The sequence below is a fragment of the Borostomias antarcticus genome (genome assembly GCF_949987555.1).
Source record: "Borostomias antarcticus genome assembly, chromosome: 2".
Lineage (NCBI taxonomy): Eukaryota > Metazoa > Chordata > Actinopteri > Stomiiformes > Stomiidae > Borostomias > Borostomias antarcticus.
In genome coordinates, this window is record NC_140235.1 from 37499687 (window position 1) to 37518381 (window position 18695).

General features: G+C 43.4%; 1 protein-coding gene across 1 annotated transcript; it reads left to right on the forward strand.

Annotated features, from left to right (window-relative positions):
* Positions 1–7464: 7464 nt before the first annotated feature.
* On the forward strand, positions 7465–17877 carry lhx5 (LIM homeobox 5; the record flags this gene model as incomplete). Its single annotated transcript, XM_084450941.1, has 5 exons — positions 7465–7637; positions 9764–9987; positions 11455–11732; positions 14817–14982; positions 17522–17877. 5 exons carry the CDS (start codon positions 7465–7467, stop codon positions 17875–17877), a joined length of 1197 nt encoding a protein of 398 aa, XP_084307067.1.
* Between the last annotated feature and the right edge of the window lie 818 nt (positions 17878–18695).

Below are 18695 nucleotides of genomic sequence, written 5' to 3' on the forward strand. Positions count from 1 at the left end.
CGCTATCAAAACCTCTTTTCATCACCCACCCTCCTTCCTGCTCTGCTCCTCTCCTTCCCTCCTCCTCTCCTAGTCAGATCATCTTCATTGTCAACTTCTCTCTTCTCTGCTCCTTTCTAACACCCCCCCCCCCTCCCCAACCCCATCCTACACACTAACCAGGGTTCTAAAAGCACCTTCCATCCATCGGTCGGTCCATTAGTGCGTGCAGCCAGATGGGGGGTGGGGGGGGGACTGGCTTCTGGCTGCTGTGTGTGACCCTACCCTGATTAATGGAGTAGGTGAGGGCAGGGGTGCGACGCACCCCCCCCGCTCATTACCTCATTAGGATGGTCCGCGGTGAAAGGTGATCTCCCTCATTATGTGCCAATGACGAGGGTAGAGCTCAACGCTGGGTCCAAACCCCCGTTCTGCTCTTTTGTCCATATCGCCGTCACATCCAAGCTGCCTCTGTGGTGAACAGTACCTGAGACAGAGACCTGTGACAGTCAAATATCTGTACTACACCTGCTGTTGTCCACATGGAGGTGAGTGTGCTGTATGAGTCTGGAGGATAAGTCTCCTCTACAGTGAAGAGAGATGGAGGCACTCGATTAAAAGGCTAATGGACAACATATCATCAAGCCCATGCGTGTGTGTGTGTGTGTGTGTGCGTGCGTATCTATGTGCATGCATGTGTGTTTGCGTGTGTGAGTCCTGTCCTGATAATTGTATGTGTAGCTGTCTCTGTACAGCCAGACAAGAGTCTTGTCTGCACGAATGTGTGTGTGTGTGTGTGTGTGTGTGTGTATATTTGTGTATTCGTGAGATGAGATTCGCTCCAGTGTTTGTTTTCCCTGATGGTGCCCCCTGACGAGCCAATGTTAGTTTCTCTCAGCATCTTCAAATTATGCATGAATATATTCAGTCATACTTGTTCAAATATCTACAGAGACATAGAGTGTGTTTGTACAGTATGTCTGTCTATCAACTCTGCAGAGAGGAAGTTGTTTTCAGAGAAGTGCCGCATCTTATATTAATAATAACCACAACAAGAATAAGAATTGTTAGTATTATTATTACTGTTATAATAATAATAATAATAATAATAATAATACCATAATAATAGTTGTTATAATAATAATAATAATAATAATTATTATTATTATTAGTAGTAGTAGTAGTAGTAGTATTAATTTAATTTATGTTGCATTTTTTAAATACATCACATACAAACAGCTTTTCTAAATAAAGTATCCAGAGTCTGTGGTACCCTCAGATTGTCAGGGAGGGCATTCCAGAGATGGGGAGCAGCTGAGCAAAAGGCCCGGTCTCCCATAGAGCAGACTTAGTCCTGGGGGTATGAAGAAGCAGGGTCTCCCATAGAGCAGACTTAGTCCTGGGGGTATGAAGAAGCAGGGTCTCCCATAGAGCAGACTTAGTCCTGGGGGTATGAAGAAGCAGGGTCACCATAGAGCAGACTTAGTCCTGGGGGTATGAAGAAGCAGGGTATCCCATAGAGCAGAGCTTAGTCCTGCAGGGGGTATGAAGAACCAGGGTCACCATAGAGCAGACTTAGTCCTGGGGCTATGAAGAAGCAGGCTGTTTCCAGATCGAAGATTGCGATCGAGGGATTTAGTGTAGTGAGGATTTTTTTTAAGGTAGAGAGGTGCATTACCATGGCTGCAATTGAAACCTTCATGCTGAGATCTTGAAATGATCAATCCAGAGAACTTCCTTCAAATTAGAAAGTTAAAGATGAAACAGGAAGATGGGTGACTCTTCACGACCGGAATGGAAGTTACTGCTGGATGAGGAAATGTCATAAAAGGCTTGAATCAAAGTGTCATCTCTACAGGGCTATCAGATTCACACATGAGATAATGTCTCTATTGCCTGTCACTGTGTCACTCATGCTTTCTGACCGTGTTTATTTATAGTAAATAAATATCTTCACCATGAAAATATGCATTAGTATTTCTCTGATGAGAACAGTATTTCTACAGTAGCCTACGCTGTTTATTTTCGATGATGTCGATGATGTATATATATCCGTGAGTGTGCTTATTAGTGCTACTGTTGATGCTTCATTATAACTGTACGTGGAAATAGGGACTATATTGTGTATTATAGAGAAAAGGCAGGTTGTTTATGTTTGTGAGTATATGGTTGACAGCCTCCCTCCCTCCCTCCCTCTCTCCCTTCCTCCCTCCCTTCCTCCCTTCCAGCCCACCCTACCTCCAGAGCTCCCATGGCAGGCTGGGAGCAGGGTGAGAGGGGGGAGCCCTCAGGCGTGTCCGGGCCCTGATGGCTCCCCTGACAGCCTCCTCTGTAATGGCCTCCCCTCTCCCTCTGAGTGCTGTGAAATTGCAGGCCGGCGCTCCACAGCTGAGGACTCGGAGGAGACAAACGGCCTTTTAATTCAGAGCGCGGAGAGGTGACGGAGAGGGAGGCCCTAGGGGAGGGCTACCAATCAGACATCCATCACACTAACCTCTCCCCCGGGACCGGCCCTGGCAGAGAGGGGCCCTGGAGGTGTGCGTGGAGGTGGGGGTGGGGGGTGATGGTGGGATGGAGGTATGGATGTGTGTGTGTGTGTGTCTGTGTACGCGTGCGTCAGAGCGAGTGTGGGTCTGTGCATGTGTGTGTGTGTATGTGAAGGAGAGAGGGCTGTGGGGTGGGCTGGCGGGGGGAGGCGGAGGGGGGGGGGGTTGAGGTTGTACCTGCTAGAGAGGGTCTGCGCCTTGGGTGGTGCAGGGGGACAGGCCCTGCCTTCTTAGTTTGAGCAGGCGGGGCGGGGGGGGGGGGGGGCGGGGGGCTGAGCAGGCGGGGTGGGGGGCGGGGAGAGAGGGGGCGTGCTCACCCCCAGGTGTCCTGGCTGTCATACCATGAGGTAGAAAGGGAGGGAGAGAGAGAGGGAGAGAGGGAGGGAGGGAGGAAGAGAGAGATGTTCCCCCAGGACATGCGAGAGGCCTGGATCTAAACTTTGCCTTTACGAGTATCTCTGCCTTCCTTCCTTCCTTCCTTCCTCCCTTCCTTCCTTCCTTCCTCCCTTCCTTCGTCTCTGCCTCTCCCACTCCCAGTCTGCGTTCTCTCTGATCCACACTCCAGCGTTCTCGTTCTACACTCCGTCTACAAGTCCAACCTAAGCTCTGTTCGTTGAGGTGTTGAAGGGAATTCAGCTTTTCAAATGTCCTCTCCTATTTTATTACTATTATTATTATTATTATTAATAATAATAATATTAATAATAATAATAATAAATATGTTCACTTAAGTGCTTTTACTTGATTCTGTTAGTGCCAATGTTATGTGTAATAAACTCAAAAAGACCTCGAGTCCCCAGAAAAGATTATATATTTTGTTTGTTGAAATTCTTCGTGGTGACCTCAATATCATCTCTTTCCCCCACACTCTATCAACTTATTTTTTTCTCTATCGAACACTGGTGCTAGAGCTGGGGGCGGAGTTGAAGGACACACAGGGGTCACTGGGTCCAAGGTTAGTGTGAAAGAGTGGACACACACACGCACACACACAGGGTGCAGTTTACGTATACACATGCATACTGATACACACAGGCACACGAACACGGCAGAGAATGCAGGGGTGGCCAAGGCCTCTGGCAGGACAAACGGCTTGGCTGCTCGAAATTGCCTCAGATATAAACAAGTCCTTGAAATGTGGTGTACAGCCTACGTGTGTGTGTGCGTGCGTGTGCATGCGTGTGCGTGTGTTTCCGTGTGTGTGTAGGCCTAGGCCTATGTGTGTGAGCGTGTTTGTGCAAATCTATTTTGTATCTTTGTAAACATTGTTAGATACAAGCTTATAAAGTTGTATTTCTGTAAAGAATTACTTATATCATATAATTTTCTCATCGTTTGACACATAAACAAGTTCAAGTATGGGAGATCCTTTCACAATATCTTAGGTCTATATCTTATAAGACTTTTTTTTGTTGATCTCTCATTCCCTGTCTCTCCCTCGCGAATTGTGAATTCATTTGGAATTACTGATGTCGACAGTTTACACACTACTCGATCATTTTAAGAAGTCTCGAAGGGATTTGTCAATAGTTTGCCTAGTCTATATTTATGTAGCCTAGACTACCAGCATTGTTAGCGTTATTAGTGGTTCAGCAAACAAAGCAATCGGTAAAACATGAATGTGCATTTTGTCATAATCTCGATTCACTACAGTTTTATGATCGACACACGGAATCTTGATGAATTGTGTCGCCTTAAATTTTAAACGCTATGCGACTGTGTTGAATACTCTGCTATTCATGTAGCCTGTGATCGTCTACCTTGTGAAAAAAAGAGTCTGGCTTTGCTTTCAGCACCTTGGACAATTCCACTGTGGAATTTCCGCAGGTGCTCAGGGCCGGTCCTTATGGCTCGCTCCCGCGCTGGAGAGGAGGCAGACTGAATAGGCGAGCCTACTTGCCATGTAGAAGGCAGAAGCCCAACCCAAATGAATGAATGGGTAAACGCAAACAAAAAGGTACACGGTGGTCTCGCTATCATATGCTCGTTTTCCCATGGGATGATAACGCCTTTGTCCCCCCCGAAAACATCATCATGCTTTATCTTTATTTGGTGAGAAGCATGCCAAAGCCTGGCCATAGCCCACTATCTTAAGCCAACACATTCCTTGTTGGTTGTCTGGGTCTGTGCGGAAATGGAATAAAGGCCTATGAATGTAAGCCTGAGTCTTTTCACACCTTGTTTGCTGTTGACAGAGCATCGTTAATATTCGAACAAAAATGGCCTATATGAGTTAGGATATTTAAAAGAGGGTCGACAAAATAAGACTTGGTGAGAAAAAAAGAAGCAAATGCAGTAGGATTAAAACCATATAGAGAGACCACGATTTTCTCAATGTAGCCTGCCAGGAACTACGGGGGTCCTCTCGCGCGCCCCCGGCTTTCTTCACAGAACATCTCGAACGGCCGCCGTCCCTCCGGCAAGAGGAACCTGGGATACCGCTTGTTATGTCGTCACACACTGCACAAGCATTCATATTCATCGAAGGATGGATGGAGGGATGGAGGGATGGAGGGATGGATGGATGGATGGAGGGAGGGAGGGAGGGAGGGAGGGAGGGAGGGAGGGAGGGAGGGAGGGAGGGAGGGAGGGAGGGAGGGAGGGATGGAGGGAGGGATGGATGGATGGATGGAGGGGTGGATGGATGGATGGATGGATGGATGGATGGATGGATGGATGGAGGGATGGAGGGATGGATGGATGGATGGATGGATGGATGGATGGATGGAGGGATGGATGGAGGGAGGGAGGGAGGGAGGGAGGGAGGGAGGGAGGGAGGGAGGGAGGGAGGGAGGGATGGATGGATGGATGGATGGAAGAATGATGGAGGAATGGATGGATGGAGGGATATAAAACCTAATTTCAATTTAAACTCAAGTCTAATATGCAATAGGCTTCCAGGCGATTATTGATATATGATAGCCTTAGATCAATATAGCCTAATAGCAATAAATAGGCTACTAATGATAGGCTAATATTGGCTGGGCCTAATAATGATAATAACAGCTAATAACAATGCTAATATTAACTATAACAGCAATCATAATATATGCTATAGTTAGGGTATTATTTTATTATTATTTGTATTATTATTAGCACTATCATCATCATCATCATCATCATTATTATTATTATTATTATTATTATTAGCATATCACTATCATTATTATTATTTTTCTTCTTCTTCTTCTTCTTCTTCTTCTTCTTCTTATTATTAGTAGGCCTAGTAGTAGCAGCAGTGATAGTAGTATTAATCATAATACTACTACTACTAGGCTAGTAATAATAACATTAATAATAACAATAATAACAACCATACTAATAATTAATAATAATAATACATATGTAAGTAAGTAAATTGTATTTATAAAGCACCTTTCTAGACCAGAGTTACAAGGTGCTGTAGCCTACTGGAATGGAAAAGTACTAATAGTCTGGTATGCCTAGTAGTAGTAGCCTAGTAGGGTTGTTGTTGCTATTGTTGTTCTTGTTAAACAATTAAACTATTAGTCTATTAGCTTTTGACATGTCCTGTATTTATTTTCACATATAAGAGGCTTTCATTGCATATTGTTATTCTGTGAATTCTGAGGGTTATCTTAATGATAATGTGAAATGGGTCAAAATTAACACCTACTTAAAGGAATCATTACATAGAGAATGCTTAAACAGCCTGGCTTAAACAGCCTGGCCCTCCCACTAACACATTAGTGTCTGTATGATGTTTGCATTGCAGTGACTAACAAAATGAGTCTGTAGGTAAATATTGAAATTCCCTTCGATTGGTGGCTACTCTGTTAAACCACCGGGTGACCGGCCGCTCTCTATTGAGGAGGGCTGGGGATCTTAATCCTATGCATTTCCCTGTAAATAGCTTTCTGCATGAGAAAAGCGCCCCCCCCCAACACTCACAGTAGCGAAGTTTTGGAGATTACCTCTTGCTCAGGTTGTCCCTCACACATTCCATTCCGATTTGTTTTAGTCATTTAAGATAGGTAGGCCTATTATGTCATCGCCTTCACACCGATAAAGGACTTCAGTTTATCGTATTCACTCACTCATTTAGGTCACCATGAGATCGTGCTATTCTAGCCTGTTCGTAGTCTAACCCTAAACTGGACCAAATGGTTCTGACCATTTAAACCATAGGCTATGTTTCTCCAAATATCAATCTATGAATATGAGCTTAATGGTATTGCCTACTGTTATCCAGAAAATAAGATAGTAGAATCCATGACAAACAGGTTGATTCGTAGATTATCCCAGTGATATAGGGATTCTATATATCTGCCATCCCGTGAACCCCCCCCTTAGCATTTTAAACCTGCAAGCACAGTTTAAGGCTAGGGTCTACCATTAGGCTACTTGAACGCGTAACCATAACAACCGGCTCTGATTGGCCACCCAGGCACAGGAATTAATAAGAACGTCATCCAATCTGAATACGGATGCGCGTCGCGCCTGCAAACCCAAGCACATTGATGCGAAAAGTGGCGACGTGAGGTGAGGCGAGGCAAATAATGTGGACTTAAAACAAAAAGATGTCAAAGGGATAAAAGAAAAACAACCGAATAAAGACAAAAGGAAAAACTAGTTTTGTTCCCTGTGCACTGTTTTTGCTTTTGTTTTGGAGAAGAAAATGGGTCAATTTTACGCAGTCCATCAATGAAGACAAGAAGGCGTGTTTCATATCTCTCCTTACGATTCTGGATTCTGACAAGTGCTGGACATCAGCGACCAGGGCCAGGAGTACAGTAACTTCAAGGGGTTTTAGCCCGCCTCACTGAGGAGGGTTTGAATTACCACCATACGGAACATTCGCTCCTGTATTGTCCCCAATCCCGGAGCCAAGACGTTGTTCCGCGTAGAACCGAGTTGCCCCAGTCCAAGCAGCGGTGCCCGCGTGGGAAGGTCGGCACTCGGCGTCCGCCAGGGCGACATGATGGTCCACTGTGCCGGGTGCGAGCGGCCCATCCTAGACCGATTCCTGCTGAACGTGCTGGACAGAGCTTGGCATGCTAAATGCGTCCAGTGCTGTGAGTGCAACTGTAATCTGACCGAGAAGTGCTTCTCCAGGGATGGCAAACTATATTGCAAAATTGACTTTTTCAGGTAAGGAATAGCCAGGGAATGCCTAAACCAGGTTGAAAAAACACCTCCAATTCAACAAGGATTATGGGCTAAACTGAGCTCTCTCGTGAAGATTGTGTCGCTCAGGATTTCATTTTTCTTGTTTGACTCTTTGTGGCGATTTGATGCTCCCATTTATGCCACTCACATAATTGTTTTCAAGAACTGTTCAAAGCGGATTTTCTTATGACAAGTCAGTTGATAGAGGCTACCCGCAAAAATCGATGTAGATGAAACATCACTAGGCTATTTGGGTTGGTTTGTTCTGTTCACATTTTAAATCGCAAAAAACAAGCAAATCGTGTGTTGTCGATTTGACAGGACCAAAAACATTCTGAAGGCAGTTTATTGTTTAATCTGGACAACTTGTTTTTTTTGCCACAATGTAGCCTATTTGATCTGATGCTCAATTTGGCCTCTGTCAATGTGTAGAACACAAATGCCAGAATCCACGTGTAGCCCAACTAAACAGTGGGATATATCCACTGTGAATCTAGCTCGTGGCTCTCAATGTCTGTTTTCACGTTTTTTTACAACTCGCTTTAGATGGCCTATCCATTAGGCCTACATATTCCTAAAAGTGTGCCATTTAATTGAGCGATAAGTGTAGGCCTTGGTTTGTCTCGTCGCACTCTCTAGCATCATAGCAATTATAGGCTATGTGTCATTTTTTTTCTCCCCTATCAAATTGTTTAATGACATAGGCCCTAGTATTCAAGCCTTTGTGTTGGTATTGTTGGCCCCAAACGGCCTTGATCGGCGTGGATTTAAATGGCCAGCCATTAGCCAGGCGAAACAGTAATCACCCTAATGTGTCCATTTGTTGTGTAAGTAGAGTTCTGCCCTTTCACTGGGGGAGGCTTAGCCATGAATGTGAATGGGAATAGTGAAGCGATACCATTGCAAATTGAGAGACAGATTCTGTGTAGAATACAGCGCGACAAAAACGCGTCTCACTCTGGCCACTCGCTCCTGTCTTGTCCCCGCCATTTGCTTCGCAAAACTCAAGCCTTACTGTAACTACTGAAACCCCGTGAAACTGGAAATAATTTGAATTTTAAATTGGTATATGTTTCTCCATCTGACACAGTGCTGAGAGTAATCAACTCAGGTGACGAGAGCTAGAAACGCATGATGCAGTGGATTAATTCCCATAAATCCACAGGGCGAGATAAATTGTCTAGACTGAGCATTATAGCAACACACCCTCTACGATTTCATTTTGTGGAGATATTCTACGTTGAGACAAGGTTTTTATAGGCCTATTTGTATACCTATCAAGAATGTCATGCCCTACCCACCCGCCATTTTGCATTTGAAGAGGGTGAATATGGATTATGAGATTTCCACGCTAAAATGTTCATATCCTGCTTAATCCTATCATATGGTGCTTGGTGACAATGTCCTGATTGTCATTAATACACTTTCCGTTGGTTTGAGCAAGTCTTTTTTTCTCCAAGGGTGTTAAAATATTCTGGTACAGGTAGTCTACTATGAAAAGATAAGCTTGAAATAAAAGTTTAATTAGCTGAATGACAACCGAATCAAAATTATTGTTAGCAGTAATATTCCCATTCTTCTTCTTCTTCTTCTTCTTCTTCTTCTTCTTCTTCTTCTTCTTCTTCTTCTTCTGCTTATTATTATTATTATCATTAGCCTATTATTAGGCTATTATTAGCCTACATTCTTCTTCTTCTTCTTCTTCTTCTTCTTATTATTAGGCCGGTTTTTATTGCAGTTGCTGCTGTTATTACAAGTCAAATATTCCTGCAGCATATTGTTTTCGTTTTTGTATTATTATGGCAATTAGGCCTGCTGCAGATGGTCATTGCGTTATATCAATTCAAAATTAAAGTTTTGTAAGACTGCATTTGGATGTCTTTAATTTTAATAGAATCATTAGGTCAACTTATTAGCCTACTTTATCAAGGTTTGAACAAGAAAGTAGGCTAAACACTGCTGGTGATTGATTTAGCCTAGCCTAATTATAGCCAATTGCTGGCTTTAGGCTACACTATAAAACTGGCATTAATTTATACCTTTTTCGTTGCCTGTATTTCTATGAGAATACTTTCAAGACACTCATTCTGATTTCTGTCTCATTGCAGGCGGTTTGGTACGAAATGCGCGGGCTGTCTTCAAGGAATCTCCCCTAGCGACCTCGTGCGCAAGGCGCGCAACAAAGTGTTCCATCTGAACTGTTTCACGTGCATGGTGTGCAACAAACAGTTGTCCACTGGCGAGGAACTCTACGTAATTGACGAAAACAAGTTTGTATGTAAAGAAGATTACCTGAGCTCAGGTGCCATCAAGGAAGTCAACTTGAATTCAGGTAACCATACATTCCCTGTGTTTCGTAGACTACTACAAAATGATCAATGTGCGCGTATTCGTCTGGATAAAAGCAGGCCTATGATATTACTGTGGAATAGCCGAAGAGGGACTAGCGTACAGTTTCACATAGCCTATCTAGGTTACTGAATTAGAAAATGAGCTACTGGGTAGGCCCCTATATGGTCATATACCGTGTCACTGTTATTTGTTTCGGACCATAATAGCATGTTTAAGAGCTTTATGCATGATTCGTGGTTGGGCAAAGGCATGTTATTTTATCATTGCTAAAAATCCAACGCATTTGAAAACAACCGACCATGTCCCGTGGCCTCGAGGCCTTCAAGAAGGAGTGCGTCAGGCAGTTCAGAACCATGGACAGTGCGTCTGTGAGAGAGACGGGGGCCAGTGTCTCAGTGCACCTCAATTCGACGATAGCTCCACCCCTAATGTACAATTTGCTATACTATTCAATTCTATTTCGTTATTATTCTATTCTATTGACATGTTATCCAAGTACATGGCCTTTTTCTCCAAAGAAGTCAAAATACCACATACAACACCCTTTGTTTAACTTGGCCTTGATATGCGATTTCACATAGTCTATGTCCCTGAAGCTGAAGCCAAAATAAACAACCACAACACCTGACAGGGATCAGATCAGCTCAGCCGACAGGCTTCACTAAAAAGTTCTATATACAACCATATAAAAGTAGAAGAACCCTCTGGGGAAAAAGGTTCCCTGTTTGTAACCCAAAAATGGTTCTGCCTAACGCGTCTGTCTGGAACCTTGCTTGGAGAGAGTTCTTCTACGGGTATACATGTTAAAATGGAACTCTTTTGCGTGTATTTTGATTTGTTATATCAACAAAGTGACAAATCAAGTGTAGTGTCGAGAGACATGACATTGTTTGTGATCCCTCATAAAGCCTCATACAGGCCTACTTTCAGAAGGCTGTTACAGCTGCTATTGGCGGAGCAGGGCAGCGTTGCTTGCATCTTATGATGATGTTCATAACAAAGCATTTCCGCATAGCTGAGAGCGTTCTACTCTAGCCAGTCTTATCAAGGCTATACATTCTTATCAGATGAATGGTTCAAACATTCCCTCCCATCGGACAACGACACGCTGTTATCGTATACGCCACAGAGGGTCCTTGGGGACGTGCTAGATAGTTAGCCTACCATTTTTCTTAGGCGTTTCATGTATAATTTCTGTCTCATTATTCATATCCGCCACAGGGTCACAAGGCCAACTTTGGTAGACCCGGTTTCATTTTTTTGCCCTTATTGTAGGCTAAGTAGCCTAGTTATAGGCATATGTCTATTGTAATAGGCTAAATGGTGCTTTATTTTAAATCGCTTAAAATAAATGGTCTGTGTGTCTTCAATAGTATATTTTGGTAAGAAGTGATTAAGCAGGCGGTTAAGCAGAAAGACCTTTCTATTCTCTCCTTACGTTCCCCAGTGTCATCGTGTACCGACAGAAGTTTATCACCGGATCTCCAGGACCCGATACAGGATGACACCAAAGAGACGGACAATTCCACGTCCTCAGATAAGGAAACGAACAATAATGAGAACGAGGAGCAGAATTCGGGTACTAAAAGGCGAGGGCCACGGACCACCATCAAAGCCAAGCAGCTGGAAACGTTAAAAGCGGCCTTCGTTGCAACGCCCAAACCCACCCGACACATCCGTGAACAACTCGCCCAGGAAACAGGATTAAACATGCGAGTTATACAGGTAAGAGACAATGCTTTGTTGGATATTTTTAACAGGTTTTCTGTATATTGTTTCAAAGCCCATATATTTCCTATTTTTTCCTATTTTTATTTTCTATTTGGAGAAGACTCAACGACACGAGATTAATAATAGGCCTTATAAAATGTAAGATTGTATATAGGCTACCATGCATTAGAGATAGATGCATTAGAAAAATATTATTTATTTAATTGAAGACCGCATTGTCCAATTAAGAGAGAGGAGACTTATTATTATTTAATACATTTAATATAGCCTATATTATAACTATTATAACGTGCAGCCTATTGATATTGAAATCTTTCAGATTTTGTTTAAATTTTCTTTTATTTTTTTAAGCAAATGATATAAAAGACTGATTAGTAGGCTATGTTATATGCACATTTCTATATTTTCCTCAAGTATACTTTTTTAATTTAACAATAATTTATTGTTCAACCTTCTTTTCACCTCAACCAACATATGAATCGTAGGCTAGGTTGTGAAGAGCATTACTTTGGAGGACTTCTCTCTGTGATTTCAGTCATTTTTGGATGGTTCTGATTAAGGCAGGTGTGGTGTGGGACATTTGCATCCCTCTGTTATGCTTATTATCATATCATTGTGAACATGAAAAGAGATGTCAGACTGTGGCTGTAACATCTACGACTAGTTTATATTCATACATTTGTGAATGTCCATAATAGACAGCTCTATTGACAAGCAGTATCCATACTGGTGTTCCCCTTTCATGGTCCATGTGTTGAGTTTCTGGCCACTATAATTAGACAGTAATATGCCTTCTGCTTATCTCAGAAAACAGGGACATTTCTCTGCTGTCAAACACTCTCACACGTATATTTTGCTTGCTGCCCTAGGTCACACACACACACACACGCGCACACACACACACGCGCACACACACACACACACACACACACACACACACACACACACACACACACACACAAACTGGGGTTCAGACTGTGTCAGGGTGATTAGCACTCTCTCTGCCAACTGAGATGTGGCTTTTTGTGCGCTTATGTAATTATCACTGATTTCACAGATTTACATACCATCCGCCCCTCTCTCTCCTCTCTCTCCACACTCACTTAAAGTCCAATCCACTTCTTATCAGACCAGGCCAGAGTGTATAGCTCAGCAGCACCCTTTGTTTGTGTGTGTGTGTGTGTGTGTGTGTGTGTGTGCGTGTGTCTGTGTGTGTCCATGTCCATCTGTGTGTGTTTGAGAGTGTGTGTGTATCTCTCGACAACACTGAATCAATCACATTCATCTGTGATGATCAACAATATAGTGCACAATGATGCATAGAGCCAAAATGGAGTGGTATTTCATCATCTCCCCTCTCATTTGCTGTGTGTTAACTGCGACTGCTCCCCGCGCGGGGAGCCCTCTGGAACCATGCTGGTGCTCCAGCATGTGTATGCGTAATCCCTAAGCAACGCTCTCTCGAGGGGAGCGAGAACATTTCCATAAAAATGTACCCACCCTACAGTTAGACGATTGTTCTCAATAAGCAGGTGTCGCCTTTTGCAGAGAGAGCTTGGAGAGGAATGCCTAAGTGGTTTTAGGTGTTGTTTTTGTGTGTGTGTGCGTGTGTGTGTGTGTGTTTTTGTGTTAATCTCCAACACAGTGGGATTCTGCCTCTGGCGTAGCCTAGTGGGTGTTAACATACATCATTATGCAGTGGCAATGCAGAGACATACAGGAATGTGTTATGTGTTTACAATGCAAAACTATCCCTCCATATGTTCCCTTTGTTCGTCAACAAAGACTGTCGACTTGATTCCTTTCCTCTTTGGTTTGAATGATTTTCTAGGGACGTGACTGTTGAATAGAATAACTATCTTAAATGCATTTACTTGTTAGTGTCTGCCCCTTTATGCTTTTTCATTCTGTGTTATCACACGATATTAAGAACAAGTTGCATGGTGTTATTATGGCAGGATCGCATGAGCAGCCGCTGGTAGACAGCTGGGAACTTGTGTCTTATAGAGAACTCAGACTATATATCTATACAGTATAGAGAACTCAGACTATAGCCTATATCTATACAGTATAGAGAACTAAGACTATATATCTATACAGTATAGAGAACTCAGACTATATATCTATACAGTATAGAGAACTCAGACTATATATCTATACAGTATAGAGGACTCAGACTATATATCTATACAGTATAGAGAACTCGGACTATATATCTATACAGTATAGAGAACTCAGACTATATATATATACAGTATAGAGAACTCAGACTATATATCTATACAGTGTAGAGAACTCAGACTATATATCTATAGAGTCAATCTATCTATCTATCTATCTATCTATCTATCTATCTATCTATCTATCTATCTATCTATCTATCTATCTATCTATCTATCTATTGTGCCATGCATTGTTCCAATCTTTTCCATGTGACATAATGCATGGCAAATTATAATAATAATAATTATTATCATCTATTATCTCTCTATACTGGTGATTGCATTTGTATCATTGCATTTGTAGCAAAAGTACTTGATCCTAAATGAAATGGATTATGTACAAAACTATCGTTTGTTTAAAAACAAGGTCCAAATTAAGTTGGATTGCATAAAATGACTAACAGTAGTGCAGTGACTACAACAGAATAGCATTTCGTAGAGGGATCTAATCATTTAGTCTCAAAATGAAGATTCCTTTCATTAGAGAATGGTTTGTCTGGACTAAAACCTGGATTGCACCCTCTAGTTTTGTACTTGTTTTTAAATCTCAGTTGTGTTAGGCACTCTTGCATAGCCTATTGCCGTTCATTTTCTCCATCCGGCTGTTGTTTACTTTGGTGTGAAGTGACTTAACTGCATTGTTTTGAGGATGACTGTACCCAACTGAACACACACAAATACATTATAATTGCTGAGTCCATGAAAATGCAAATTAATTTAAGACAATAGACAGCAATAGACAGGCTCGTAATATCCCAACATGAAACTGGGAGGATTAGACACGTGAAAACAGTGACATTCAGTCGAGTCTGATCACACAGCTAATGACAACGCCACCTCCTGTCCTCCATCCCAGGTGTGGTTCCAGAACCGGAGGTCCAAAGAGCGACGTATGAAGCAGCTCAGCGCCCTCGGGGCCCGACGGCACGCCTTCTTCAGAGGCCCGCGCCGGATGAGGCCCCTGGGGGGCCGGCTGGAAGACCCAGACATCCTGGGGCCAGGGGCCTACGGCTACTACACCGGTAAGACCTCGTCTCTGGGATATGCGATATGAGGACAGCATAGGGCGTCAAGTAGATTAAGATCCCTGCACATCTAGCCATCTTAGCCCTGTCTAAACTAGCATTCACACTAGTGGGTCTACTGAGACATTACCAGGCTGCTTCCCTGAAAATAGTTCATCGCTGTTATTTGATAGCCTCAGGTCGTGTACCTACAGTAATGAAACTAAGTGTTTGGTAAAACTGGTATGCTGGATTGCTGGTGAGCTGATGTTTTTGACTAGCCTGCTGAGAGTATTCTGTTTGGTTATTACAGTACCCCCACCCAGGAGATGATAAGAATTATTATTCCTATGGGAAAGGCTTGTTTGGGTTGCACTTCTCATAGTCGTCTGTTTATATAATTTTCCTACATGGTGATGGGATGATTAAATAGTAATTACACGATAATCATATCTTGTTTTCTTTGGGCTTCAATTCATTTAATTCAATTGTGTTTAGTAAGTAATTATTAAATACCAATTCAATCAGTCCAGTCTCAAAGATGGAGTCTGCAGTGACCTTTTTCTGTATTTCATGCACACTTACTTAAATTGTGGAGGGTTTTACATTAGTCTGGATCAGCTGCCCATCTCTGTTGACTAGAGAAGCAGTCAGGTATAAATATACAGTAAATACATATACTTCATGGCCAATCGCCAAGACCAGTAGTCAGGTGTGCTTCTCAGTTTTGGGGGATCACTGTCTATAATAATCCATGAGAAACTACACATAAATAATAGTAGCCTACTGGATAAACAAGAAATACAGTAATACAAGGTTAAACCCATCATGTTCAATACTGACTATAATAACTTGCCAAATGAACGATACATAAACAGTAGAAAAATAATAATAAAAAGGAAAAGATGAATAAAGATGGAAGTTGAATATACGTATTTAAATGTTTAGAGTCTGCGCTGGAGTATTCCTAACTCTTCGAAGCTACAGTAAGAGCCTCATATTCAACAAACATCCTCAGGGTTGGAGGGCTGATCTAGGAACAGGTCGGATCCCATAGAACCTCATTATGATCTGCAATGCAGCGCTGATCCTGGACCAGCCCTCCTCTTCACAATGAGGCCAGGACCCTGCCAAGGGGACATTAAGTTCATAATGACAAGAGACAGTCATGTGATGATCAACACAGTCCACGGTGCGAGGTGACGGCTCTTGTCTTGCTCCTGAACGGGAGAGAGGAGTTATGTGTTTGCAGTTTCTGCTGTGAACATTTATTTTAAATTTGACAGACGGTTTGAGAGTCTATTATCTTCTCTTGTGTTTCTGCGTAACAACCTGAATGGGTTACGGCATTGAGGTTGAAATAAAATGGAGCCTTCAAGGTTAGAGAGAGAAAGAACGAGAGAGGAGAGAAAGAAAGAGAGGAGAGAAAGAAAAAGAGAGGAGAGAAAGAAAGAGAAAGAGAGAGGAGAGAAAGAAAGAAAGAGGAGAGAAAGAAAGAAAAAGAGAGGAGAGAAAGAAAGAGAGAGGAGAGAAAGAAAGAAAAAGAGAGAGAGAAAGAGAAAAAGAGAGAGAGAGAACGAAAGAAAGGGAGCGAGAGAGAGAACGAAAGAAAAAGAGAGAAAGAGAGAGAGGGTAGAAAAAGCCTCCATCCCTCTCTCCTAGCTCCCTTCCTTGCTCAGCAGGCCTCTTTTCACACTCCTTTGTGTGGCTTTAGAGTACGGAAGTGTACTCTATTAGAGGTCCCTCCATCCTTCTGTTCATCTGCTCCTGCTAGGAGAAAAGGAGGCAGTGTTTGTGTGTGTGTGTGTGTGTGTGTTTGTGTGTGTGTGTGTGTGTGTGTGTGTGTGACAGAGGGAGAGATTGTGTGTGTGTGTGTGTGTGTATGTGTGTGTGTGTGTGTGTGAGTGTGTGTGTGTGTTTGTGTGTGTGCGTGTGTGTGTTTGTGTTTGTGTGTGTGTGTGTGACAGAGGGAGAGATTGTGTGTGTGTGCGTGTGTGTGTTCGTGTGTGTGTGTGTGTGCATGTGTGTGCTTATGTCTGCATTTGTGCGTGCGTATGTACGTGTATGTGCACATGTATGTGTGTACTATATGCATGTGTATATGTATGTGTGTGTGTGTGTGTGTGTACTTATGTGTGCATGTGTGTGTGTGTGTGTGCACTTATGTGTGCATGTGTGTGTGTGTGCACTTATGTGTGCATGTGTGTGTGTGTATGTGTGTGTATGTGTGTTAGGGGGTTATTCTCACACCCCTCTTTCTCTGCAACCTCCTGTTCTGGAGGCCTGTCAAGCTAGCAGGGTTCTGTTTGTGTGACTCCATAATTAGCTTGTTTATTTTGACTTCTAGGAGGAGGGGATTGCCAGCCCTCATTATCACTATTTTTCAGATAAGACTGGTGTGAATATGTTGAATTGTAAAGGTTGACATGAGTGAGTGTAACAGTGATCATATCATGATTGCTAAAGAAATTTCTGGATTTTGAGAGATCTATATTTGTCTATCAGACAGTCACAGCAGACCTAACTGCTCCCTCTCCTCTCTCATTCCTCCACACAGAGTACCAGGGGGACTATTACGGACCCGGGAGTAACTACGACTTCTTCCCCCACGGGCCTCCCTCGTCACAGGCCCAGTCCCCGGCCGATTCCCCTTACATCCTGGGCTCCGGCCCCGGGGGCATGGAGGGCCCCGTGTCGGCCCACCACCCCTCAGACGACCAAAGGTTCACGGACATGATCTCCCACGCGGACACCCCCAGCCCCGAGCCGGGCCTCCCCGGCTCCCTGCAGCCCATCCCCGGGGAGGCGTACGGCGGGGGCCCCAGCCCACCCTTCTCCCTGGCCAGCAACTCCAGCTACAGCACTCCCATGTCCCATCCCGGCCAGGAGATGGGCGAGACTGCGGTCTGGTAGGGCCGGGGGCGTGTCGGGGGGCGGGGCCTCGTGACGCTCCATCCAGGGGACGAATTGAAAGTTCAGGTTGCGGATTGAAAAGTGCTACTTATTGTAAAAAATAAGGAAAAAAAAGAAAAAAGAAAAAAAAAAGATTTTTTTTTCTGAATTTGTTTTCAACTCCCTCGCTGACCTGGCGCTTTTGAGATGGAGTACAGCCCCCCAGCCCACACACAGACCCTAGCCCCGGACGCAGAGCAGCACTGGGACAGACAGAGGAAGAGGTTGACTGCTGGAAAAAGATGAACTGCGGTCATATCTGCTGCCTCTGTATCCTGATTCCTACCCCAGACCTCGACAGAAACAGCCCCACCCCCCCACCCCCCACCGCCACCTCCCCCTGGTTGAGCTGGGACTGGAGAAAGACATTCATGCTGTTCCATCCACCCCCCTGAAATCTCCCCTCTCAAACCCGAAAGTAATGGAGGAATCCGTTAATAAACTAAGGACATATTTAATTTTTGTGTTAGAGTCAGATACTGAATGTAAGCCAAAAGAGATATCTATCTTTTCTTTTGTGTTTCAAATCATTTCTTATATTGTTTCCAACCAAAATAATAATGCTTTATTTTATTTTTTTGTTAACTTCTCTGCTACTTGGCCTCTGGCGCCCCAACAGTGGGATTGTACCATTCAGATGGTCAGTCCTTGTCTGCAGATTTCACTGAGGCTGTCTGGTAACACTTGGCTTGCAGTTCCAAAATAAGGGTGGATACAGTTTTCCTGATTGTTGCAAAAAGGATGTCTGTATGATTATCACAAACACCTGCATGTGCACA